Source organism: Leptodactylus fuscus, chromosome 2 (genome assembly GCF_031893055.1).
Source record: "Leptodactylus fuscus isolate aLepFus1 chromosome 2, aLepFus1.hap2, whole genome shotgun sequence".
Classification (NCBI taxonomy): Eukaryota; Metazoa; Chordata; class Amphibia; order Anura; family Leptodactylidae; genus Leptodactylus; species Leptodactylus fuscus.
Window position 1 is genome coordinate 75,561,203 of NC_134266.1, and position 26,760 is coordinate 75,587,962.

General features: G+C 41.5%; 1 protein-coding gene across 2 annotated transcripts in view; it reads left to right on the forward strand.

Moving 5' to 3' along the window:
• NME7 (NME/NM23 family member 7) overlaps positions 1-26,760 on the forward strand; it is a 115,136-nt gene that overhangs the window by 67,778 nt on the left and 20,598 nt on the right. For both annotated transcript variants that reach the window (XM_075264025.1, XM_075264026.1), the window contains 4 exons: positions 182-287; positions 10,509-10,573; positions 13,327-13,395; positions 17,439-17,540. In XM_075264025.1, the coding sequence (XP_075120126.1) occupies positions 182-287; positions 10,509-10,573; positions 13,327-13,395; positions 17,439-17,540 (342 nt within the window). The remainder of the gene's footprint in view (positions 1-181; positions 288-10,508; positions 10,574-13,326; positions 13,396-17,438; positions 17,541-26,760) is intronic.

The following is a 26,760-nucleotide window of genomic DNA, read 5'->3' on the forward strand; positions in this document are numbered from 1 at the left end:
TGTCAGTATTAAAAAACAAAAAAAAAACCACCTGCCACTTACTGATGAATAAACCTCTTTGCGTCCTGTTTAGCTTCTCTAGAGCTCGGCATTGTACTTTGCAGTTTTATTACATTAGTTTTATTTTAGATCTCTGAAAATGTAGCATTGTATTAATGCTTTTTCTTCTAACCTATGGTAGGAGTTAGAGTTTTTCTTTCCATCCAGCGGAGGCCGTGGACCAAAAAATACAGCCAAATTCACCCAGTGTACCTGCTGCATTATTAAACCCCATGCTGTATCTGAAGGTAGGCGTACTTCTATTTTCTTGTTTTATGAGGCCAATCCGATTTCAGTACTTTAATTCATGTGTGCGTCATTTTCTGAAGGAGAAGTAAAATAGATCTGAAACCATGTACCAGCCCCTCACCTCATGTCGCATACAAAATAAGCTAATCCCTCTGTTTTTAAGCCACATTCATGCAATTGTATATTCCATGCCCAGCGTCTGGCCTTTTCCTTTATTTATTCAGTTTTTTTGCCATTTCCACAAACCAGGAAAAATATTATTTTTGAATTTTATGTTCTCAGTTGCTTTCCAAGCAGGGCTTTGTTTTTCACACTATTTCTTAATCTAAAGTAACCTTTTGGCCAATGTAGTTAGTTGAAGCAGTCAAGAATATGTTGTTAGTGTGAGCAGGGTACATCATAATATTCACTACACCCTCAAATGTATAGGAAATGGCCAGACACTGAAGACCGCAAATATCACCCTAGATGAATAGAAGGGGAGTGAATGACAACCCAGCATCTCGGAGTATAGAAGAAATGGCTAAGAGAACAGGCAGTGGCTATGCTGAAGCTCGAACATATTACATTGTAATTAAATTGGTAATAGGTCGGTTTAGGCTCTGTTCTGCTCTATGTCTTGGTTTTCATACATTTGGGACAATCCAGTGAACTAGAAAAAATAATCTCACAACACAATTAGATTTTCTACTTAAAACAATTTTTATTGTTATATACACATTGTTGTTCCACAGTTATCGCCCCATTTTTATCATTAAATCATTTTCCCTTACCTTACAGCTGTCCAACTAGTGGCCTATCAGAGTTTTGGTTTGGTTTGGCCAGCCACATGGTTCTTTTTAATAGATTTTAGTACATTGTAATTTGGACCATCTCCAGGTAAATAGAATATATCCTATACTAGCTTCTGCCCGCGACTTCGTCTGCGGGTTGTTGGTGTTGATGATCCGCCTATATTCAGCAAATTGCTGCCGTCGATGATTTGCCTGCTCTGGCATTTTGGCAGCTCGCAAGCTGTCCTGCTGCTGATCTTGTTCCTCACGCCGTGCCTGTGATTCTTCTGGCATCTCAGCAGCTTGCTGGGACACCATATAATGAGCGTGTTGTTGGCATGACGATCCGCATGCTCTGGCGTTTTGGCAGCTCTCAAGCTGGCCTGCCACTGGACTCATTCCTCGAGCTGTGCCCGAGATCATTCCTGTATCTCAGCAGCTCGCTGGGACACCATATAATGAGTGTGTTGTTGGCGTTGATGATCCCCCTCAGCTCCACTTGAGGAGAACTCTGTGACTTCTGGCTTCCTTCATAGCTCTTGTCGTTTACGACAAATTAGATTTTCTTTTTCCAGGCATGTTGAAAATTGGCAAACTGCCAATTTGAATTAAAAGTGTTTGCCCACTGCTCACATACATGACACATGCTGCACACACCACATACATATATGTCACATGCAGCGCTCACTGCTCACATACATAAGACGTGTGCAGCACACATACCCCTCACATATATAGGACTTGCGCAGTACACATGCAACTCATATATAATAGTTATTACACCTACAGCACACCCACTACTCACATATATAAGATGCATGCAACAAACGCTCTTCTCACATATATATGACACATGCACCACACACTGCTAAAGACGCATACAACACACACACAGCTCACATATAAAGACACATGCAGCACGCACACACACAAGAATCATGCAGTGTATATACCACGTTCATATATAAGATGCTTACATATATGTCACATGCAGCATACAGCAGTCACGTATATAGGATTCATGCAGCTCACATGCCACTTATATGTGTGCTGCATGAGTCCTAAAGCAGTGACAATGACAAAGATGTTTCATGCGATTTTCTCACAAGGGCTCAAAGCGCAGGGAACATTGCAAAAGGGTAATAGGGTAGTTAGTGGCGTTCCTCCCCAACACCCACAAGGGAAGTCAGTTTACCCTATTAGTATGTTTTTGGCATGTGGGAGGAGACCGGGGTACCTGGAGGGAACCCACATAAACATGGGGAGAACATACAAACTCTAAGCACATTGACCTTGGACAGATTCGAACCCAATGCTGCAAGACAAGCGTGCTAACCACTGAGCCACTGTGCTGCCCACCATGCTCACATTATTCTTATCACTGATTTTGGACACATGTTTTAATTAACCAAAATTTGTTTGTGAAGGTAAAAGAATAAAACAATAAAGTACACAATGGAAATCTGTGGGTTCTGTTAATTATTATGTTCGCTTTGTCCTTATTTAATGTCTCTTCATGATCATGGGCACTTGTATCAACCTTGAACTAGTAACTACTTGCTTATCTGTGCCTCTGCAAAATGCCTTCTTGAATTTGTGCCATCCTTTTACTGTAAAACAATGCATCTATTTAACATTATCTTTTTTACTACACTAACATGATAATAGGCTTTTGTGCTAATTAAATAGATCCTGCCTCACTTTCCAAGCTTGGCTTATGATTTCATAGTTATGTGGTAAGATGGCCATACACCATCTAATGTTTATGAGGATCTTCTGACTCTCCCCTGACGGCACATGTCAGAAGATGAGTATTAGACAGTAGGATTTCAACATGCCTGATCCTTTTGTTCTCCATGGGGATAAGTCACCACCAGAGGTGACTGGCATTGGCTCTCTCTCCTCTTTATACTAAAAACATGGAGTTAAATCTGCCCCAGAGGTGATAGCAGGTTTCTCCTTTCTTAATGCTGAGAACAGAGGTGATGCGTTATTGGGAGAGGTAGATGTTGGCTGAATGCTTATGGTTGACAGCTATCTTGTGTATCGCCAAAATTAATCTAAAGATGATCAGGGGCAACACAGTGGCTCAGTGGTTAGCACTGCAGTCTTGCAGCGCTGGAGTCCTGAGTTTGAATCCTGCCAGAGACAACATCTGCAAGGAGTTTGTATGTTCTCCCCCGTGTTTGTGTGGATTTCCTCCCATTCTACAAAGACATACTGATGGGGAAAAAATGTACATTGTGATCCCTATATGGAGATCACAATCTACATTTAAAGGAAAAAACCTGCTGGTTTTGGTGAGATTTGCTGACTATTCATTATATAGTGGTATGAGGGCCTCCTAACTCTCTCCCAACAGATGTTGTCTTGCAGAAAGAAGGATTGTACATGTTGAATTTCAACTCCAGATCCTTTTGTTTTTAGGGAAGATAAGCCTCCACTAGAAATGCCTGGCAGCAGATTACTCCCTACTCGCCACCAAAACACATGCCTGCTTGGCCAGACCAAGTATGCATGTGTCTAGGGAGTTTGCTAGAAGTAGTTTTCAGCCAAATTAACAATTTGACAGTCTATAATACATTTTTGCTAAGTATATGTGAACTTATTCACGTGTGAGTAGGTCATTTACTTATAAATGGCCCCTTGCTTTCCAGACAACTTAGTTTCGTAAAGCATGTCATTCTGGACCAAAATGCACTTTGCATTTTAATTAAAAAAAATAAAAATAAAAAAAAAAAGCTGCTTTTCCTGAAAAACCTCTCTAACGCTCCTGCCACAAGGTGTTTTCCTCCTAGCTAATTTACTTTTCACTCATTTGGTACTAAGGAAGTCCGTCCCTAGTTACATCCCATTCCGTCTTGCTTATCTCAGTGTAGAGGGCCATCCTTTACTCTCTTCACACAGTGAATGGAGAAGGGGTTGATTCTGCTCACGTCTTGCACAGACATGCCTACAGACTGTTGTTATGTGCAAATCTCACATCTTAAGATAAATTCACATCTGTGTCAGAGACTCTGCCACAGAAACCACCAAAAATCAGCGGAGAGAAAGTTTTGCACAGAGGACTTTTTTCTCCGCCGGTTTCTTCCCCTTTAACTGTAATGGTGTCTGTGTGTAACCACTAAAACAGCGGTCTGGTTCTCGACAGAGAGACCAGCACAGATGTGAACCTAACCTTACAATGTAAGAAAAGGCCGTGTACTTGTATCTACTTTTGGCTGCATGTGTGAATACAGATGAGACAGCGGCAGCTTTACTGACTGTGCTCATAGATTGGGTTTTTTTCTGCTTGGTTGCATGTATTTGTCATGTATCTGCTCTGTAGTTGCAATCCAGTGTTCCTGGATCCTCTTTATTATGGTCACTTAGGCTTTTGTCAGGTATTTCTTTGCAATTGTATAGTTACAGTAGGCAGTATGGTAGAACAGCATCAGTACTGAATAGGAGAGGGGGCAGACTGCTTCTTATTGTACATGCACACAGCCTAAGACTGAGAAATAAAATGCATTTCAGCCATAATTTGATCATTAGCAGAAAACCTGATAGAACATCATGTATGAGGGATTATGTAGTCATAGAGAACACTGCCCACCAAGACCCTGCACATAGGTCAACTTTTCAGGTACCCTATAAGTGAATCAATGATAGAAAGCCATGTTGACAACAGGCATATTTTATACAAAAAATTAAGCAAGTCCATCCCCTTCTGGCCCCCTACACCCCATCAAAAAGTTAGCCAAGCCACTGTATGTCACAATGGAACACAGGAAACTGAGAACAGGGGCAGGGGTTCGGTGGAGGTAAGTAGCCATGCTCTTTTTTTTATCAAGCTCTGCTTAGAAGAGTGCTCACCAGGGTCAGCAAGTGTAACAAGTGCTGGAATCAGCGTTAACACCCATCATGACGGAACGTAGAAATTGTTGAAAGGATAAATTTTTTTTCTTTTATTTATTTGTATATGATAAATTAATTATTTAACTATTTTTATCCTGGTAGGAGCTTAATTGACATGACTAAGCTCCTAACTTGTGACACCTTTCCTGCAGAAGGTAATTAAAGGAGTTGTCGTATTTAGACAACCCCAGTCCAAGTGCAGGGCATATGAGCAACAAAAAGGGAGGAGAGTCACCCCTTTCCCGTTTTGCAGTGCAACTATGTATGTTTTACAAGGTCATAAAGTGATCCTGCAACAGAACTAATGTGTGTCCACCAAGTGCAGAGGTATACAGAGTGATACTAGATTCACACTAGTGTCTCCTCTATTATCCTGGTCCGTCAGAGAACCGGAACAATGGAGATGCGGACCACTAAAATAGCAATAACACTCAGAGTCAATGTTATAGTCAGTGGGGTCTGTTATTTTAAATCTGAAACTTGCAGAGACAAAAGTCCTCGATGCAGGACTTTTTTCACCACCGATTTATTTTCAGGCAGATGCTGTGACTCCAGTAATAGAGACTCCAGTGCATATGTAAGCGTAGTCTGACACGAGATTCACACTAGCATCGTATTTCCGTTGTTCTGGACTGTTAGAGAACTAGAACAACAGAGAGGTGGGCTGTTAAAATTGCAACATGGAGTCCGACAGACCCCGTTGTCTATAATGGGGTCTGTTGGGTGTCTGTCGTTTTAAAGTTGACACTCCATGGAGGACTTTTTTCTTAGTTGTTTTACGGAGACTCTGGTGCAGATCTGAACCACTTTACTGCTTACCAGGTACAGCCATACATTGCATAGCCACTCATTCCCATTCACTAGAATGAGGCAGTGCGCCAAACAGGCCACATGGCAAATAAATGGGAAGTTACTAGAGATGAGTGAGTAGTATTCGATCGAATACTTCCCTGCCTTAGGTATGCGTGTAAGCAGCCGAACACCAAGGGGGGGGGGGGGGGGAGGTATTAGATCGAATACTACTTGCTCATCTCTAGAAGTCACTGTCCTACTCAAGCAGATAATCCAGGTGTTGGACCCCTACCGATCAGATATTGATTTCCTATTCTAAGGATAAGTCATCAGTATGTAAGACTCTAAGTATAAAATATGCATAGTCATAAAGCAGCGAGCTGCGCTTTGCACCTTTTGCTCTGAACCAATGAACTTCCTGATCTTAATGATGTATATGAATAAGGCCACTGTCTGTGCCCGGTGTGACCTTGTTAATGTATAACTATGTGTGGAACCTCGTACTCGGAAAGTATTGTAGATGATTTCCTTTTCTGTGCTCTGAAAGGCAGTGGAAATTTACCTCTGCCCCTTATGTGAGCAAGGACTCCTTGACCAGTCAGTATTGATTGCTAGGCAGCAAAGTCTATGATTAATAGTGCTGCCTATAGCTGTAGCGTTGTGACGCAGGCAACTTACGCACTAATCACCCCTGGTGTGCACTGTAACATATTTTTTATTCATAAAATGCAATATTGGTCATGTAATAGTATGACATAAAGACATACCACTGTTTTTAACCCATCTGCATGTGCTGGAGATTATCCTGGTATTCTTAAAGGAGAACTTTATTCAAAACTTGTACACTCTGTTATGTCTTATACCTATTGCAGGGCCTGAGAGAGCAGTGCTTAACACAATGATTTATAAAACCCAAAAGAGAGAATCCCTGTGTCATGCCTTGCACTAGGAAGCCTTTTGCCTGTGTGCTCTTTTTTAGGGAGTCTACCACCTCCCCCAAGTATATTCAACTGTTATCATTTTTCACAGTACATTACACTCATAAACAACTACCTTTATGTATGTCTTTTATAGCGTTACAGAAAACTGACCGTGAAATCTTATGCAAATGAGCAGTTGGTGCACTAAGGGAGCACTCGGAGCACTGCTCCTCCTGTTCACATGGGATGGATGATGTCACAGCGATGTGCAGATCAACTCTCATTGCACGGAGTGGCACAAGTAGGAGATGGTAGGGGTCTTATTGGCAAGAGCAGTGCCCCAGAGTGAAGACCTGCCCAAAGTTCCCCAAGTACCTAATTTGCATAAGGCCTCGTTCACATCTGTGTTGTTAATCTGTTCAGGGGAGTCCGCATGGGGACCCCCCCCCAAAATGGACTACCGAACGCATTGGCAAGCAGTGTGCAGTGAAAGCACACGGACCCCATAGACTATAATGGGATCCGTGTGCTTTCCGCACGGTCTCCGCACGAGTCATGCAAACAGGAAAGTAGTTTGTGAACTATTTTTCTGTCCGCATGTTCCGTGTGGAAAGCACACAGACCCCATTATAGTCTATGGTCAAAGTCAAAGTGAATATGTTTGGGGAAGGTGGTAGATTCCCTTTTAAAGCTGTTTACGAAAATGACCACGAACAGAGAATGTTACAGAATAAAGACATAACCCAAACTGGATTGTTACAGGCCCCATGCAATACTTAAGGCATTCCCCAAAATGGTATAACTATAAAGTACATCTGGCCCCGCCAAAAAACATGCATTATGTATCCCTGTACATGGAAATATAAAAAAGTTATGGGTGTCACAACTATTATTATTTTTACTACTACTACTATTATTATTATTATTATTATTATTATTATTATTATTTTTGCATCATTTTACATTTTTTTAAAGGAGTTAAAAAACTACGGTATGTAAATTTGGAATCCCAGGAATGGTACTGACTCAGGATAAAGTAGTCATGTCATTTTGGCTGCACAGTGAGCGCCTACATATTTTTCCAGCTTCCCAGTAAATCATACAGAATATTAAATGGCACCATTACAAAGTACAATTAACCCCACAAACATAAGCCCTCATATGGTTGTGTGAACAGAAAACTAGACCTTTATCTTATCACAATTTATCCTTAGTCTTCAGCATGTTGTGGAGTAAAGAAGTTCTGAGGTAGGGAAGGGCACGTATGACTAATTTCAGTAAAATACTGGTCCAGGTTTTTTATAACTGTACAGATGCGTTATTGGACACAGTTTGGTCACTAGGAATCCCCTGCCTTTAATACGGGGAAGTTATATTAGTATTCCTAGCCTTCAGCTCAGGTAACATTTTTCTTTTAGATAGTGATACATTTTGTTCTTCATTTAGAGCGTGCTATGTAGGTTGCAGCTATTGTCAGCTCGCGAGTTATTGCAATGTGAGGCACGTATCATTTTCGTGACCATTTTCATTCTACCGATTATATTAAAAATGGAAATCCGCTGACAGTTCTCTGGAGAATGAGTCATGCCTAAGGCTTTCCACAACTGATGCTCTTCATGCTATAGAAGATTTTGCTCCAGAGTATATGTGTGTGAAGTGGGGATGATATCAGACTGTGACGCAGCCTTGTTCCATTTTTAGCATGCTATCTTTTACCTTTCTATCTGTAAAGGACCGTGGAGTTAAAAATAGCCTTGTGTTCTGTACAAAACTTTGAAGCGCTTTGTCGGGTTCTGTGGGTTTTTTTTTTTTATTTCGGATTCAATTCAGCAGCCTCATCTTCCGCACAGTCAGGCAGCCTTCTCCTCTTTTACTGTAATATTTGGAAACTCATCAATAAAACAGGATAATGTTCTCATGAGCATATTTCTGATCTCTGTGAATGGATTACCAGTAGAATATCTATCTATTGTGGGAAAAATAGCTTAGTAGCATCAGTGGTGTGGACCCGACCAGTCAGAGACAGGAACACAATGTCTGGTGAATACAGGTTTACTTGAAAAATAACAAAATAAATAAACCTTCACTTCAGGTCCAAAAACCCCCATGAAATAAAAACCTGCTCGTCCGAGTACTAACTAAACAGAATAAAGCTAGCTATATGGGCGGCTTACTACCAGCCACATGAACTAAAATAAATCCACAGTTAGGTTTCACCAGCCTCTCAGTATTCCAGGACAGACCCAGCCGCCTCCTCTCACTCCCAGGATCTACCCTGAAGTGCAGGCTCTGAACCCTTTTATGTATCCAAAGTATATAAAATAAATACATCCAAATATATAAAATCTTGTGATATTCACACATTCAATTAAGAATCAATTTATATCCATTCATTAAACACATACATACATTAATTAAAAACAATCCGGTACATGTAATACCACATTGCTGACCCATATCTCCCAATAGCGAAAAACAATGTGTATAGAGGATAGACTGCACATAGACGGAACTGGCTCTAGCGCATGCGCAGTACAATGAAAGCCATTGTGCGCCATATACAAAGAGGGCACCTATGACTGCGCATGAATAAGATAGGATTAATAATAAAGGTCCTGTATTACTGTAATGGAAGAGCCGTGCATTTTCCGTAACTAGGATTTTGGATCATAGACAGAACTGAGAAATGGGACTTGTGTTTGTGTGTATAAAATGATCATGAACAATTAATGAAAATCAGATCTTGTATACAAGGAAAAGGAAATGGTATTTGGTGATTAATACTGGATAACCAGAGACTATAAGGTGCATGCAGAGCAGAAATGGTGCCTTTGTACAACGCTCGTAGACAAAGGATGGGATTACTGGGTGACAAACTGGCACTCAGGATGCAGATACAGGGGCTTTGCCTGTCACAATCTTTTAGGCCATCTCATTGAACTTGTTTTGCTCACTTGTATAACCCGTGATAATAAATATTTAGTCACATTTTTTACTAGAATCTGAGATTTATCCACAACACATTTGGGGTTTCGGCAGAATTTCAGTAAAATGAAGCCAACTTTAAATACCAGTATAAACATTGTAGGCTGAGGCTTACTCCAGTTTAACCCTTTTCCTATTTTGTCGGCTTTAAAGTAACAATCAGATTATAATGAATTTCAATTTTGTTGCTTGAAAGTGACTCCTGTGCAGATCCTGTTACTATTGGAGTTTCAGAGCTAACAGTCAGAGATGGCCCCCAAGTGATCAGACATTTATCATCTTTGATGTCACTATGACTTTTTATTTAGAGCTTAAGGCTAAGACCCCACATAGTGAGCCGCAGCCAATAAGCGCTGTGGGAAAAATCGAGGTGTAAACGCATCGTGGTTTTCTCACCGCGCTTTTCACAGAAACTCCACACAGTTCTCCTCTTCAGACTTTCTCCTTCTATAATACCTTTATGGAAAAGGCTAGCGCTTCCGTAGGTATAATTAACATGCTGCGATTAACAAAAATGCTTGGGTTTATGTAATCGCAGTATTTCCGGTGTGGTTTTTTTTTTCTGCAATGTGCGAATGGGTAAAACACCACATTTTGTGTATCCATGGCTGAAAAGATTTGGATGAAAAAAGAAAACTGGAAGGGTAACATGGTGACTCAGTGATTAGCACTGTAGCCCTGCTGCACTGGAGTCCTGGGTTCAAATCCAGCCAAGGAAAAAATATATATATCTGCAAGGAGTTTGTATATTCTCCCCTTTAACAGTTAGCAAACTTCAAAGCCTATTGATGTCTAGCTAAAATATTTATATATGTATACTGTATATTCTTTAATTTTTTTATTTTTTTTTCAGGCCTAACGGGAAAAGTAATAAACCACATCCTGGATGCAGGCTTTGAGATATCTGCTTTGCAAATGGTAAGATTCCAAAGCCCTAAGGAATAAGTGAATTATCGTAGTTTAGAAAACATCACACTGAAATAAATAGAGAATTGTTGGTTTGGAGGTAATAGAGTAAAGAGGCAGCACCCTAAAGGGAACCACATTACAGGCAGGTAATAGATGGTTCTGTTTCATTCATCTAACATGCCAAGATTGTACTTGAGGCAATGAGGTATTTCATTGCAGCCTTGTTCTGTACTGTATAATAGAAATGTGTTATCCTGCAGGTTATATGGATCTGTATTTATGTTGACAAGTATACAGCTTTTGAGCAATCTGTAGTCTGTCAGGTCTTCACTGTTCTACTAATGATCCTATTTGTTCCTTGAAATATCTTTGTAATAATTTAGTGCATTTATTATTGGTACATCTCTCTGTCTGGTGATAATTCAGATTCCCAAATATGGTACGAGTCCATCTCGCCTCGTGGTGAGCTCTGGTGAAGGCGTCAGGGGATTGGTCTTGGCTCGCAGAAGTGTGCTTTTTTTTAAAGGGATTCAATCATTAAAAAGCTATTTTTTTGTCCCTAACATGTAGGAATAGTCTTAAGAAAGGCTATTCTTCTCCAACCTTTAGATATCTTCTCCGTGCCACTGTTCAGTAGAAATCCCGGTTTTCTTCTGTATGCAAATTAGTTCTCTCGCAGCACTGGAGGCAATCCCCAGCGCTAAAACAGCACTGTGGGCGTCCCCAATACTGTGAGAGAACTCTCCAGCGCCGCCTCCATCTTCTTCTGGAATGCCCTCTCCCTGCGTCTTCTTCTTGCGCTGGCTTCAAAGTTCTAGGCATGCGCAGTCAGCTCTGCCATCGGGCCTCGGGCAGAGCCAACTGCGCATGCCCGCGGCAATTTTCCTGTGGCCACTTACACAGTAAACTGGTGTAAGCGGCCATTTTCTTGTGGCTGCTTACACAGTAAGCTGGGGTAAACGGCCACAAGAAAATGGCTGCAGACATGCACAGTCGGCTCTGCTCGAGGCTGCAGCTATCCCCGATGACATAAATTCTGTCTTTGTTTATCTGTGGTTCCGCATTCTGCTTGGAGCTTTATAGGAATCTACACTCACCGGCCACTTTATTAGGTACACCTGTCCAACTGCTCGTTAACACTTAATTTCTAATCAGCCAATCACATGGCGGCAACTCGGTGCATTTAGGCATGTAGACATGGTCAAGACAATCTCCTGCAGTTCAAACCGAGCATCAGTATGGGGAAGAAAGGTGATTTGAGTGCCTTTGAACGTGGCATGGTTGTTGGTGCCAGAAGGGCTGGTCTGAGTATTTCAGAAACTGCTGATCTACTGGGATTTTCACGCACAACCATCTCTAGGGTTTACAGAGAATGGTCCGAAAAAGAAAAAACATCCAGTGAGCGGCAGTTCTGTGGGCGGAAATGCGTTGTTGATGCCAGAGGTCACAGGAGAATGGTCAGACTGGTTCGAGCTGATAGAAAGGCAACAGTGACTCAAATAGCCACCCGTTACAACCAAGGTAGCCAGAAGAGCATCTCTGAACGCACAGTACGTCGAACTTTGAGGCAGATGGGCTACAGCAGCAGAAGACCACACCGGGTGCCACTCCTTTCAGCTAAGAACAGGAAACTGAGGCTACAATTTGCACAAGCTCATCGAAATTGGACAATTGAAGATTGGAAAAACGTTGCCTGGTCTGATAAGTCTCGATTTCTGCTGCGAAATTCGGATGGTAGGGTCAGAATTTGGCGTCAACAACATGAAAGCATGGATCCATCCTGCCTTGTATCAACGGTTCAGGCTGGTGGTGGTGGTGTCATGGTGTGGGGAATATTTTCTTGGCACTCTTTGGGCCTCTTGGTACCAATTGAGCATCGTTGCAACGCCAAAGCCTACCTGAGTATTGTTGCTGACCATGTCCATCCCTTTATGACCACAATGTACCCAACATCTGATGGCTACTTTCAGCAGGATAATGCGCCATGTCATAAAGCTGGAATCATCTCAGACTGGTTTCTTGAACATGACAATGAGTTCACTGTACTCCAATGGCCTCCACAGTCACCAGATCTCAATCCAATAGAGCATCTTTGGGATGTGGTGGAACGGGAGATTCGCATCATGGCTGTGCAGCCGACAAATCTGCGGCAACTGTGTGATGCCATCATGTCAATATGGACCAAAATCTCTGAGGAATGCTTCCAGCACCTTGTTGAATCTATGCCACGAAGAATTGAGGCAGTTCTGAAGGCAAAAGGGGGTCCAACCCGTTACTAGCATGGTGTACCTAATAAAGTGGCCGGTGAGTGTATATCACTATCCACGTTAATATCAATAATATAGGTTTGTATGTACTGTTAAAACCACTCATGTAATACCTGTTTATGTCAATTGGATCCACTCATTGTCCTCAGTGAATGCAGAAGCACTGCAGTATAGAACATCTTTGCCCAGTTCTTACTCTGTTTACTTAGTCTCAAATAGGAGTATGGTATATGAATGTATATGTGTGTTTAATGCAGGAGACAGAAAATTACCCTTTGACTGCCAGCCCCCTGCTATCACATGTTACATTGATGATACTGTTTGTTTCAGTGCTCCACTTATAAGCCATTTGGTGACTTTCTGTTCAGTGCTATTATACAGCATCATTATAAAACCCGAGTCGTCTTCAGCGCGCCACAAATAGATGTAATTGAATAGCATACACTTAACATGTAATCTGATTTTGGATTATCTTGTTCTTTGCTTGTGTTTCAGTTTACAATGGAGAAAGCCAATGCTGAAGAATTCTATGAAGTTTACAAAGGGGTTGTGGCAGAGTATACAGTAAGTACAGTGCTGCAGCAGAGTATACAGTAAATACAGTAGTACAGTGGGGCTGAGTGTACAGTAAGTGTAGTAGTACAGTGTTATGGCAGAGTATACAGTAAGTACAGTGCTGCAGCAGAGTATACAGTAAATACAGTAGTACAGTGGGGCTGAGTGTACAGTAAGTGTAGTAGTACAGTGTTATGGCAGAGTATACAGTAAGTACAGTGCTGCAGCAGCGTATACAGTAAATACAGTAGTACAGTGGGGCTGAGTGTACAGTAAGTGTAGTAGTACAGTGTTATGGCAGAGTATACAGTAAGTACAGTGCTGCGGCAAAGTATACAGTAAGTACAGTGTTGTGGCTGAGTGTACAGTAAGTATAGTGCTGCGGCAAAGTATACAGTAAGTATAGTAGTACAGTGGGGCTGAGTGTACAGTAGTACAGTGTTGTGGCTGAGTGTACAGTAAGAACAGTGTTGTGGCTGAGTATACAGAAAGTGCAGTAATACAGTGGGGTAGAGTGTACTGCAAATGCAGTAGTACAGTGTGGCTGAGTGTACAGTAAGTACAGTAGTGCAGTGTTGGGGCTGTGTATACAGTAAGTACAGTACAGTGTACAGCAAGTGCAGTAGTACAGTGTTGGGCCTGAATGTACAATAAGTGCAGTAGTGCAATGTTGTGGCTGAGTGTACAGTAAGTGCAGTGTTGTGGCTGAGTATACAGCAAGTGCAGTAGTGCAGTGCTGTGGCTGAGTGTACAGCAAGTGCAGTAGTGCAGTGTTGTGGCTGAGTGTACAGTAAGTGCAGTAGTGCAGTGTTGTGGCTGAGTGTACAGTAAGTGCAGTAGTGCAGTGTTGTGGCTGAGTGTACAGCAAGTGCAGTAGTGCAGTGTTGTGGCTGAGTGTACAGTAAGTGCAGTAGTGCAGTGTTGTGGCTGAGTGTACAGTAAGTGCAGTGTTGTGGCTGATTGTACAGTAAGTGCAGTAGTGCAGTGTTGTGGCTGAGTGTACAGCAAGTGCAGTAGTGCAGTGTTGTGGCTGAGTGTACAGTAAGTGCAGTAGTGCAGTGTTGTGGCTGAGTGTACATCAAGTGCAGTAGTGCAGTGTTGTGGCTGAGTGTACAGCAAGTGCAGTAGTGCAGTGTTGTGGCTGAGTGTACAGTAAGTGCAGTGTTGTGGCTGATTGTACAGTAAGTGCAGTAGTGCAGTGTTGTGGCTGAGTGTACAGCAAGTGCAGTAGTGCCGTGTTGTGGCTGAGTGTACAGCAAGTGCAGTGTTGTGGCTGAGTGTACAGTAAGTGCAGTAGTGCAGTGTTGTGGCTGAGTGTACAGTAAGTGCAGTAGTGCAGTGTTGTGGCTGAGTGTACAGTAAGTGCAGTGTTGTGGCTGAGTGTACAGCAAGTGCAGTAGTGCAGTGTTGTGGCTGAGTGTACAGCAAGTGCAGTAGTGCAGTGTTGTGGCTGAGTGTACAGCAAGTGCAGTAGTGCAGTGTTGTGGCTGAGTGTACAGTAAGTGCAGTAGTGCAGTGTTGCTGCTGATTGTACAGTAAGTGCAGTAGTGCAGTGTTGTGGCTGAGTGTACAGCAAGTGCAGTAGTGCAGTGTTGTGGCTGAGTGTACAGCAAGTGCAGTAGTGCAGTGTTGTGGCTGAGTGTACAGTAAGTGCAGTAGTGCAGTGTTGTGGCTGAGTGTACAGCAAGTGCAGTAGTGCAGTGTTGTGGCTGAGTGTACAGTAAGTGCAGTAGTGCAGTGTTGTGGCTGAGTGTACAGCAAGTGCAGTAGTGCAGTGTTGTGGCTGAGTGTACAGTAAGTGCAGTAGTGCAGTGTTGTGGCTGAGTGTACAGTAAGTGCAGTGTTGTGGCTGAGTGTACAGCAAGTGCAGTAGTGCAGTGTTGCGGCTGAGTGTACAGTAAGTGCAGTAGTGCAGTGTTGTGGCTGAGTGTACAGTAAGTGCAGTGTTGTGGCTGAGTGTACAGTAAGTGCAGTAGTACAGTGTTGTGGCTGAGTGTACAGTAAGTGCAGTGTTGTGGCTGAGTGTACAGTAAGTGCAGTAGTACAGTGTTGTGGCTGAGTGTACAGTAAGTGCAGTAGTACAGTGTTGTGGCTGAGTGTACAGTAAGTGCAGTGTTGTGGCTGAGTGTACAGTAAGTGCAGTAGTACAGTGTTGTGGCTGAGTGTACAGTAAGTGCAGTGTTGTGGCTGAGTGTACAGTAAGTGCAGTAGTGCAGTGTTGTGGCTGAGTGTACAGTAAGTGCAGTAGTGCAGTGTTGTGGCTGAGTGTACAGCAAGTGCAGTAGTGCAGTGTTGTGGCTGAGTGTACAGCAAGTGCAGTAGTGCAGTGTTGTGGCTGAGTGTACAGCAAGTGCAGTAGTGCAGTGTTGTGGCTGAGTGTACAGTAGTGTAGTGTTGTGGCTGAGTGTACAGTAAGTGCAGTAGTACAGTGTTGTGGCTGAGTGTACAGTAAGTGCAGTGTTGTGGCTGAGTGTACAGTAAGTGCAGTAGTACAGTGTTGTGGCTGAGTGTACAGTAAGTGCAGTGTTGTGGCTGAGTGTACAGTAAGTGCAGTAGTACAGTGTTGTGGCTGAGTGTACAGTAAGTGCAGTAGTGCAGTGTTGTGGCTGAGTGTACAGTAAGTGCAGTAGTGCAGTGTTGTGGCTGAGTGTACAGCAAGTGCAGTAGTGCAGTGTTGGGCCTCAGTATGCAGTAAGCATAGTGCTGAGGCAGAGTTTACAGTACGCGCAGTATACATTAGGTGTTGGATAGTAAAAAGAATATACAGACAAACTTGGTAATTTTCAGTAAGTAGAAGAGGGTGTGGGTGAAGGTAACAAGGCATAACTACCAGATCACATTACACACAGTTTGTTTCTAGTCTGTTACAATGGAAACACATAGGTCTGCACATGAGCTTTATATAAAAAAAATTTCAAGTCCTTGGCCTATCCCATTGAATGCTGCATCTTGGCAAAGTTTAAGCAACACAATGTCTGCATTTCAGAGATTACCTCCTGTCCACTTAAAAAGCCATAGATAGGGTTTGTTTGTTTGTTTTTGTCCATGGCAATGTAACAATGAGTTGTTTTAGCATGCTTCACCTGACAGGTGTTCTTGTACTCCCGTGCCTGGTTATAAGGAGACAGTATGCCATTGGTTCTTTATAATGATGTTGCTTCTGTTTCCTATCTCCAAACCTTCACCTCTCAGACTTTAGAGAAATGCACCTATTGAACAATCCCCTAAAGGATTGAATGCTATCCTCATATATCCACGTCACTATTGTGTATCCGGTACATCATCATAATGTGGACTGCCACATCTCTTATGGGTGACCAGCATGTGATATTGCACATCTAGTGACAGTTACAATATAGACAAACTATTGTATCATGTGTGGGCGGTCATGCTTCCATTCCAATGATCTAATAAAATGATTTATAAAAAAAAAATCTACATTTTAGACTGAGCGGCACACATTTTATTGACTTTCTTTCATTTAGTTTCAGTGGATTGTCTTTTTAGTCCCAAAAATCAATCCATGCTGTTATATTACTAAGTAAATCTGAGAAAATGGACTGGGGTAGGGGTAGAACAGGATAAAAGTGCAGTCATTTAGCTTTTTGTAAGACAGCAGCTGTCAGGTCTGTCAAATAATAGAAAGCTTAGTAAGCATAACAAGCTGAACCTTATATTCCATATCATTGGCTTCAGTCTTGTAACTTTGTTTTTACGCAGCCCAGACACATTAGATTTAATGTCAGCTGACGTTGCCGACCATCTAATGTGTATGGAGACCTTGCCATACTCGTCTGACTGCAGATGTCGGGGAATTGAAGGATAGAGCTGTTGGATTTCAACAAGTCCATCATATTGTTATCAGGGGAAGTAAGCCGGCATGCCTGGCAGACCTCTGCATTTTGAGAATACATTCATGCTCAGCTAAGCTTGTATGTGGTGTTGCGTCCAGTATGGCTTTATGTGTGGATTGAATGTTCTTGTTTGCATTATGTTTTTAGATTTTTGTTGCAGCATATAAAGTAACTGGAAAACATCTTTCTTTCTCCTAGGAAATGGTTGTTGAACTCTGCTCTGGTCCTTGTGTTGCAATGGAAATTCGGGCAACCGATGTTCCAAAGTCATTTAGAGAGTTTTGTGGACCTGCAGATCCTGTAAGTGAAGCCCATGTGGTATTGTGAAGAATTACACATTGCAACTGTCATATTATCTCTCCCTTTCCACTTCATCATTCAAGTATTCTTATGATATTAATAAGAACATAAAATATTGTGTCATTTATACAGCGAAACCTTTGTCCGATGGCCCCCAAAAGTGCATTAAAATTTGGCTGTAAGGAGGATTTGCATAGTATATCATAGAACTGAAAGCGTTTATAGAAAATCTGGTTTGGATGGAGTGGCCGTCTTTGTATTTTCAATCTATAACAATAGTATAATAGTATAATATATTTCTATGTATATAATGGTGGCACTCGGTTTTACAGGAAGGTGCACGGTCACCATGGGGACTAAGCAATACCCCAAGTAACTTCAGTAAAGAGAGGAAATTGGGGCGGTACTCCACATATTATGTTTATTCCATATAATGACAATATATGATACAATCACCTGGAATAAAGATTATTGTGCATGCAGAGAAATACTGGTCAGTCGGTCAGCGCAATACCGGTCTATATACTCTGAAAATGGAAAACTAACAGCTTTAAATCCCATTAACAAATAGAAAATGGTGCCAAGTAATGGTGGCAGGTGCTAAAGCTAATGACTTTCTAAAAATAAGACATTGGTCTACTTATAAGAAATTAGATAAATGGATTGGTGCAGATGGATCAGATAGTTTGACAAAGTATACAGTTACCACACACACAACTCCAGTGACAGTCACTACCTAAATAGAGTTGGTTTCTGTAAATGATGTTGATACTCTGCATGATGGGTAGAATGCAAGATGTCGTCACATCTAACTATAAAATATAATGAACCTGGATTTGGCTAACAGGACGACTCTGTACCAAAATAACAAGCCAGTCAATTTGAACTAAAAGTGCCTATAGATGAATATTGGGCAAACTCCATTGGCCCACCGTATGATGTGTATAGGTATGTCCCAGCTCTCCCTAGTAACTGATTTGGAGGGAGGTAGATGAGGCAGATTTCAACATTCCTCATCCTTTTATTCTTAAGTTGTTCTACCTCTAGCTGGCGCTAAACATTAGAAGTGAATTGGCTGAACTTACTGATTATATTTAATGTCTATGGGGCCCTCCACACTCTCCATGGACATCAGATGTTGGAGGTAACACGGAGGGGGCAGTTGAATTTGAATATGGCCAATTGTCTTCAGCTCAGACAAAATTAGAGTAAGTTGACACAGGGTTTTTTGGTACGGAATCTGAGGTGGAGGCCGCCTCAGATTCTGGATCAAAATATGGGTAGCTGCAACTGGATGCCGGTGCAGCTCATTGGCATCCGGTCGCACACTCCGCTCCGGATTAGTCCCAAATGAATGGGCCTAGTCAGAAGGAGGGAGTGTCTTCAGGCGGATGTCGCGCGGCCTGAAGAGTGAGCACGTCGCTTCTTCTTTACGGGAGCCGGAACAAACGGCTCCTGGAAAAAAGAACTGACTGTCTCCCATTGATTTCAATGGAAGCCGTCTTTTTGGTCAGGATTTTGAGGCCGATACGGCCTCAAAATCCTGACCAAAAAACCCATGTGAACTTACCCTAAGCCATTGCCAGAGTTGCCTGGCAACAGCCAACTCTCTTCTCCCTATTGAGAACAGACACATATTTTTAACTACTCGATCTTTATGTTGACGGACTGATAAGAAAGCTCGAGCAACAACAGGAAACATGCACCAGTAAGCCAAGCATGCATGTGTATATGTGAGTCAGGTGAGTCAGTAATCCAAGCATGCATGTATATATGGGAGTTACATGTTTAGCTCACAGCTGTCTTATGTGTTTGGCCAGTTTCTCACTATTGACAAAACATACATAAGCATGGGATGCTCAGAAGTAAGGGGACATTTCACACTGTCATTATTGAAGTTTGTCATAAGATCAGAATAATGGACTGCTAATGCGTCTTAATAAATAGGGTACATTTCTTCTCTAGCACATGGAGCATATTGGTGTAGGAAATACCAATAAATAAATTCCCTCCCCATGGCATATACCAGAATACCAGAATTAATAATATATGCATTGCTCATTTTTAGGCGCCCAGTCATTTCTACAATTCACACCGGTGTATCCAGTATAATGCACCTTCTGTGTATCTGCGTAGGGGGGGCTGAGTACAGTGTGTAAGGTGGCTCAGTGTCACCATCAGGCTGTGGACATACACAAATCACCAGTGGCTAACCTGCCGCAAAATACAGTTGCAATGTAGCGGATGAGATTTATAGAAAATCCCATCCACATGCTACAGAAATAAACCCGTAGTGCTGAGCGTCTTTGCACTGTAGGCCTCACGTAGCATGTCAATTTTTGTTGTATAATTCACCTGCAATTTTTAACCATGCAAAGTTTGTGGTCGAAAGCCTTGATGGAAACCTGCAGCGGACCCAACAAGAGGAACCTCACCCTAAAACAGTTTTGAACTGTTTGTTTCATAGCTCAGCATTACTGGTAGATTGTTAGTGCTATTTCACACGGGGGCAAGGAGGCGGATTTTGACAGCGGATTTCGCCTCAAAATTCGCCTCCATACAATGGTGGTCTGTGGAGACCACTAGCGTTCTTTTTTCCGCGGAAAAAAGAAGCGAGCTGCCCTTTCTTTCTTCCCTGGTGGCACCAACCTCCAGTGTCGGCCCATTCATTTGAGCCGACTCCGGAGGGGGAAGCCGCGACTGCGACGGTCGTGGCAGGCGGGTTTTGACCCTAGAGTGACGCTGCTCCCTGCGTCACTCTCGGTGCCAAAATCCGCCCCACCGGCCCCCGTGTGAAACATAAGCGGGAACTCTATGATCAGATTCTACAGCAAAGGATCTATATACACTGCTCTTGCACAGGGGCCCTTTGTTTTTTGGGGGCACGTTGAATTTGATCATGCCTATTCCTTTGTTTTCCTCCTTTACTCTCCTCTCTTAAGTGAAAATGCAGGCAAGCTCAACTTGGCCAGGCATGCATGTACATGGGGAATCTGGTATCTGAAGACTTGAATTAAACAGATATCCTCCTGATGCCATATGACAGGGCGATCATCCAGTGTGAAAAAAAAGGATTGCTATAAATTCTCCGATCTGCATTGTTTTCCGTATGTTACATTATTGTATCACGTGGTGTTCGTTTAATGCAGTTTGGCTTTTCAGCCAAAAGCAGATTATTATTTGTTTTCATTCTTTTTCTTGCCCTAGCTTTACAGATATAGCAGAAAAAACAAAAACCATCTTGCTACAGTATTATAAAGTTAGGAGTGGTTGTATGAAGTAGTAAGTGTGAGCTTAGGTTCCTGGATTTTCATTCCCCTGCGGCTATCCTTGAGCATTGTAAGTCATGCAGTGCTGTGCAGAGTTTTATGCTGAGAACACAATCCGGTAGATCAGGTTTTTATAAGACAGGTCTTTTTTTTTCTTTCATTGTAGCATTAATTAGCATAAAGAGGTGCTGTGGCATGTAGTACTATAAGATCTGTCTGTACACACCTGCATGGTAGACTCTCCGTATTTGCTTAAGAAAGATTATAAAGGTGTCTATGTTACTTCTCTTCTCACAGGTATTTACAGTTAGAATTTACTACCAGCAGAAAATGGGACTGGTTTAGTCCTGGGCATTGCTGGAGAGCATGTCGCCTGTCTGCAGTTGTTTTCCATTGCAATTTGTTGAAGCTCAGGAAAGTGCCAATATAAATTTAATTATGTTTATGTTCCTAGGAAAGCCCTTTATTAAGTTCCTTTCACCACATCCAACAGTTTTTACATGACTTAATAGGTACTGCTCCAATAATTCTGGTGCGTTTGAAATTTTGTTTCTAGCCCCCACCATTCCCAGGCAATCAATGCTGTTAGTTTTGGTGCCTGATATACTATTTAGACTCTGTACTAAGGCGGTGTCGGGCAGGAGCAGGCATGGGGCGCGATTCTGGTCTCTGACACTGGCTGCCTCTGATTGGAGCTCTGAATCACATCCCCCTTCCTGCCTGACTCCGCCCTTCTAACATTACAGAGACTAAATAGCATATTAGGCACCAAATCTAACTGTAATTGTTACTCATGAGTGGAGGGGCTACAGAGGAAATTCCAACTGTGTTGGTATTAACATTATGCTAAAATCTTGAATTGTGGAGGTGGTGAATGCTCCTCTTTAAATTTTGAAGAGAGCTATCAGAAAACATACAGATATTTATGGGACTTATAATGACCTTGTCAGGTCATTTATGTGACTTAAAGTAAACCTTCATCAAACTTCATCAAACGTGATCAACCTTGCCAACATTATGTTGATGACCAATGCCAGTAGCCTGTGGGCCATTCCTCCATCACCTGAGAGGTTCACTTTAGATTATGACATATAAAAGTAAGTTTTAACATGGCTAAAATGTAAAAAATAAAAAAAATTAAAAATCTTTCTATTCCCATATCATCGGTACCTGCCTGTCTCTGATTCTTCCAAGTTTATTCTTCCAAGCCAGTCACCACTGTGTAATGGATGGTACGTCAGAGCTTTGGCCTTAGCCTATGAGAAGGAGGTTAAGCATAAGCTGCCACACCATTTAAGTATACAGGAGTCAAACAGAAAAGGATCCTGGCAACCCTGAGGTTCCTTTGAGGTGTATGTCACTTGGATTAATCATGGATCAGAAGTGGTACTATGTCTCATTTCATTATGGAAAGACAGTAGAGGGACTTATTAGAACATGTGTGCACTTCTAGTAATTCTGGGTAAGAAATATACAAATGAGACCTTGTTGAAAAGAGGAATTTGCTCTAGAGCCATCTTTTACAAGGTAGCTCCCTATAGATCAATGCATGTTTTTTAAAAAAAACAAAACAAAAAAAAACGTAATTGCATAATATGGAAATAATCGCCAAGTCAAAATAGAAGAGAGACCATCCTTCTGACCCACGTTTTAGACTTCTCACACAGCCAGCACCATGATCTGCACTGATAGTTGGCAACAACCTCAAAACAGCTATCTATCTGTCTTGGATATACTCAGATTATGCAATAAGTTTTTTTTTTCCTTTTAAACCAGGCATTAATCTATAGGGAGCTACCCTCCAAAAGTTGGTGCTAGAGACAAATTCCTCTTTTCCTCCAAGGAGGTCTTATTTGCATATTCCTTACCCATGTTCTTAGGATACCAGCAGCAGGGTATAGATCCAAAATCTGAGTGTATATTAGAAAGCTTTTGAGGGGATTCCTACTGATTTCTGGTGCTCTAAAACACTCATCATCATGGAAAATAAAGTCTTAGAGACCAGTGCTAGCCTTGTATACATCTGAGATAATGATATCATTTTATGGGTTTCTGAGAATCGACTTAGACAGATATATAAGATAAAAGAAAACAACTGCACTTAATGACCTGGCCGCTGAATGATTTATTAACTAGGAGGAATATGCTGCTTATTAAGTTGCAGCTTGATACAGTCTCTGAAATATCAATTACCAGCGGTATGTATAAGACTTCTAGCCATCCAAAGGATGAAATGGTGGGCGATATAAAAAGAAAAAAAACAACAAAATAAAATAGATCTGAGTGATCTGGAAATGTGATGAAATATATATGAGGGAGGATGACTTCTTTGTATATCCTGTGCACATCCTCGTAAGGCAATTTGCAGGAAAAGTCCATTAATATTTATTAGTTGGATCCAGATACATAGAACACTGCTCATGTTATTTGCCTTCTCGCATTCTATGCACTGAATCAGGCTTACCTGCTTATGCCCGGTCATATCACTTTCCTTTACTAGCCATGTGTACAAGGATACATTAGCAAATTTATGTTTAGAAGTGAGGAAATTCTCTGAAAACCAGTTAGACCTGATGCCTGTTATAAGGGTCCATTCACACGGAGGAAAATGGTGAGGAATTTGGTGTGGAATTTTCCACGCTGAAAAATAAAAGCCTCCCATTGATTTCAATGGGTTCTGCTAGTTTTTTTTTCCCACTAGCGGAATTTTTCACTAGCAGAACCCATTGAAATCAATGGGAGGCTTTTTTTTTTCAGCGTGGAAAATTCCACACCAAATTCCTCACCATTTTCCTCCGTGTGAATGGATCCTAAAGGAGCAGACATAATAGACTGGCCACCAATGCATCTACCATTGTGGTATTTTCACTGCTAATATAATGGCATGCATAGAAAGAGGTCTGTTCACACTTAGCAAATATAAAAAAAAATGTAGATATGTAATGAATTGTAGAATTGTCCTTTTACAATTTTATTTTCCACCAGCATCTGCTGTCCACTTAGTATATACAGAATTAGAAGGAATTTTTCATTTTTCACGTAAGCGTTGCAACGGCTACAGTCACACTTTTTGTTATACAAAATAAAATTAATATTCCTTATATAAGCTTTTACAGATTTTTTTTATATGTGCACAGATTTGTTAAAGAGGACCTGTCGCCGTTCCTGTCATGGCCGTTTTAGCAAACACTTGTACTTCCAATTAATCACAATTTTGGCGCATCTTTTTATTACCTCTGTGTTGTGCTCTTTTATTCCTCATAACTATGCATTAAATGTGCACCATCTCCAAGATGTTTGCTGTTGGTGGAGGAAAACATTCTTCTATACAACCAAAACCTGTACAGACCTGAGTAGTGGATACGATTATATCTATTGTGGTTTGTGAGCTAAACCACCTGGACTCCAGAATGATATATTTTTATCTACATTGAAAACTCTCACAATATGTACGTTGGTCATTAGAGATACTGTGTTTCATTAGGGACCATACATGCCTTGCTAAGAATAATGGGCAAGGAATATGCAAATAAGACTTCATTGGTGTAAAAGAGGAACTTGCTCTAGCACCACCATTTTGGAAGATAGCTCCCTATAGATCAATGCATGCTTTTCATAAATTCTAGTAGAATAATCTGGATATATAGACAAACCAGAACATCTCCAATGTCTTTCAAGGTTATTGACTCTCTTTAGTATGAAGCAGGGTACTGACTGTCTGTGTAGGCTGTCTAAGACACGGATCAGAAGGGATACTATGTCTCATTAAGGAGACCCCAGCATGAGGTGTACAGTGACTTATTAGAGCATGCATGCCCTGCTAAGAATTCTATCTGTGGAATATGCTCTAGAGCAAGTACCAACAATAAGGTTTTATTTGCATATTCCTTACCCATACCTTATAAAATGGCTGGGGAAGGGTAGCTGCACTGCACTGGCATCCAGTGGCACACACCGCTCTGGATTAGGCCCAATGAATGGGCCCAGTCGGGAGGAGGGAGTGTCTTCAAGCGGATTTGCGAGGCGATGAGAATGTCGCTTCTTCTTTTCCCAGGAGACAGAACAAACGGCTCCTGGAAAAAAGAACTGACTGGCTCCCATTGATTTCAATGGGAGTTCTCTTTTTGGTCAGGATTTTGAGGCGAATTCGGCCTCAAAATCCTGACCAAAAAACTATGCGTGAACTCAGGTCAATGATATGATACGAAGGAAGGCTCTCCATGTGGAAGACAGAGGTGCCATATTTGATTTTGTGAATCTTTTGAGAATGGTAGTTCCTGGAGTGCTGAAAGCTGGTCTCAACGTTTCGGAAGCTCCTGATTTATCTATGTGCTAAATTTAGTATAGATTGGTCCAGATTTGGTTGAGCATAAAGAACAGAGTACAGAATTCAGAAACAGATCCACATTTCATTTTTCAGCATTAACGCTATATAAACAGATGCCTATCCAATTCCATCCATTCTTAGCAAATCCCTTAAGTGGATACATTAAATGGATGATCAAAATGTGATGTGAACATTCCCTGTATTTTGTATCATAAGTACTGATGTTGTTAAACAAAGTGGTCCAACTATAGAAAGAAAGCTCCATATTGTGTACTAGAAGTCTCCACCTGAACCCATGGCGGTGCCACGCATCTATTCTAGTCTGTGTTGTCCTTCTTCTAATCCTGTTTAAGGCATCTTCTCAGTCTTCTAATCCATTTACTATCCCCCTTCACTCAGAATGTAATGCTGGAGCTTATTAAAGTGAGCCTTCTAGCCTGTAAATGTAAAGTTTAGCATCTTTAGTGTCCATACATATAATGGTAAATGTTAACAATATAGCCATTAGTAGTGAAATGTATTCCATAGCATTTTTGGGAGTTTTTTCACCAATAGTTACTAATACAGTGGATTGATGATATTTAGCCATTTATCATATTGGAAGACACAGGTTTAGCTATGCATATATGGTAAATTATGATGAAAATGGGAAAATCTGATTCCAACTCCACCCAAAATTGCTTCGGACTCCATCTCCATAGCCCGGAAGTAAGTTTTTCTTTTTTTAAGATCCTCAGACCATTGTTTTTCTAATCATTGACCATGTTTAAAGACAGCATTACAATAGATTTTAGCTGCCATTATAAAGGTATGTGCACACAGCATGAAATACTCCTAGAAACAATATGACGTCAGGTTTTTCTGTAGGACCTCAGGTTTTGCTGCTGTTTCAGCAATTCTGCATTCCAGTTTTGAAACATTGGCAAGATAGGGCAGGACGCTTCTTTTCTCAGCGTGCCTCCTATTGAAATCAGTGGGAGATTAAAGAATCTTTACCAAATTCTGACACATTTTACATGTCTGGATCAGCAAATTAATTTTCATACTGGAAAAGACATACACAAGTTAAAAAGACCTGCTTTTAATATAAACCTATTGTATTTTGCAGTGGATTATTTTCTGTACTTTTGGACATACCATGAGTCAGTGGAGTAAACTGAAGCTCCCGGGCCCCAACTAAGAATCTGTAATGGGACCCCTAGAATTCTTGTCTTATTTTGTATGTAATGCCAGTGGTATACTTTATGGGGAAATGGGACTTTTGAAGCCCTGTCAGGATCCAGGGCCTGGTAGCTCCAGCTACCTCTGCACCCGCTGTAGCTACATCTCTGTCATGGGTATATAACGCCATTGTGATCAGAAGCAGTGGATGTTACCTGATGCAGATTGTATTCATTGCACTAGTTCTCATTCCTCTGAGATGTAGTAGTGAAAATCAAGTAGATGATCAAGAAGTCTTTAACAATGGTTACATTGCCGAGGCCTACTCTCATACAAGTGCTGGATTGTAAAGCAGTCATGTGTACACTTCCCATATGATGTAACCTATTCATTGCCTTGTACTAGCTATTATATGTAGACACATGACTGGGAGGTCAGACTGGTCACATCATTCCTAACTAAA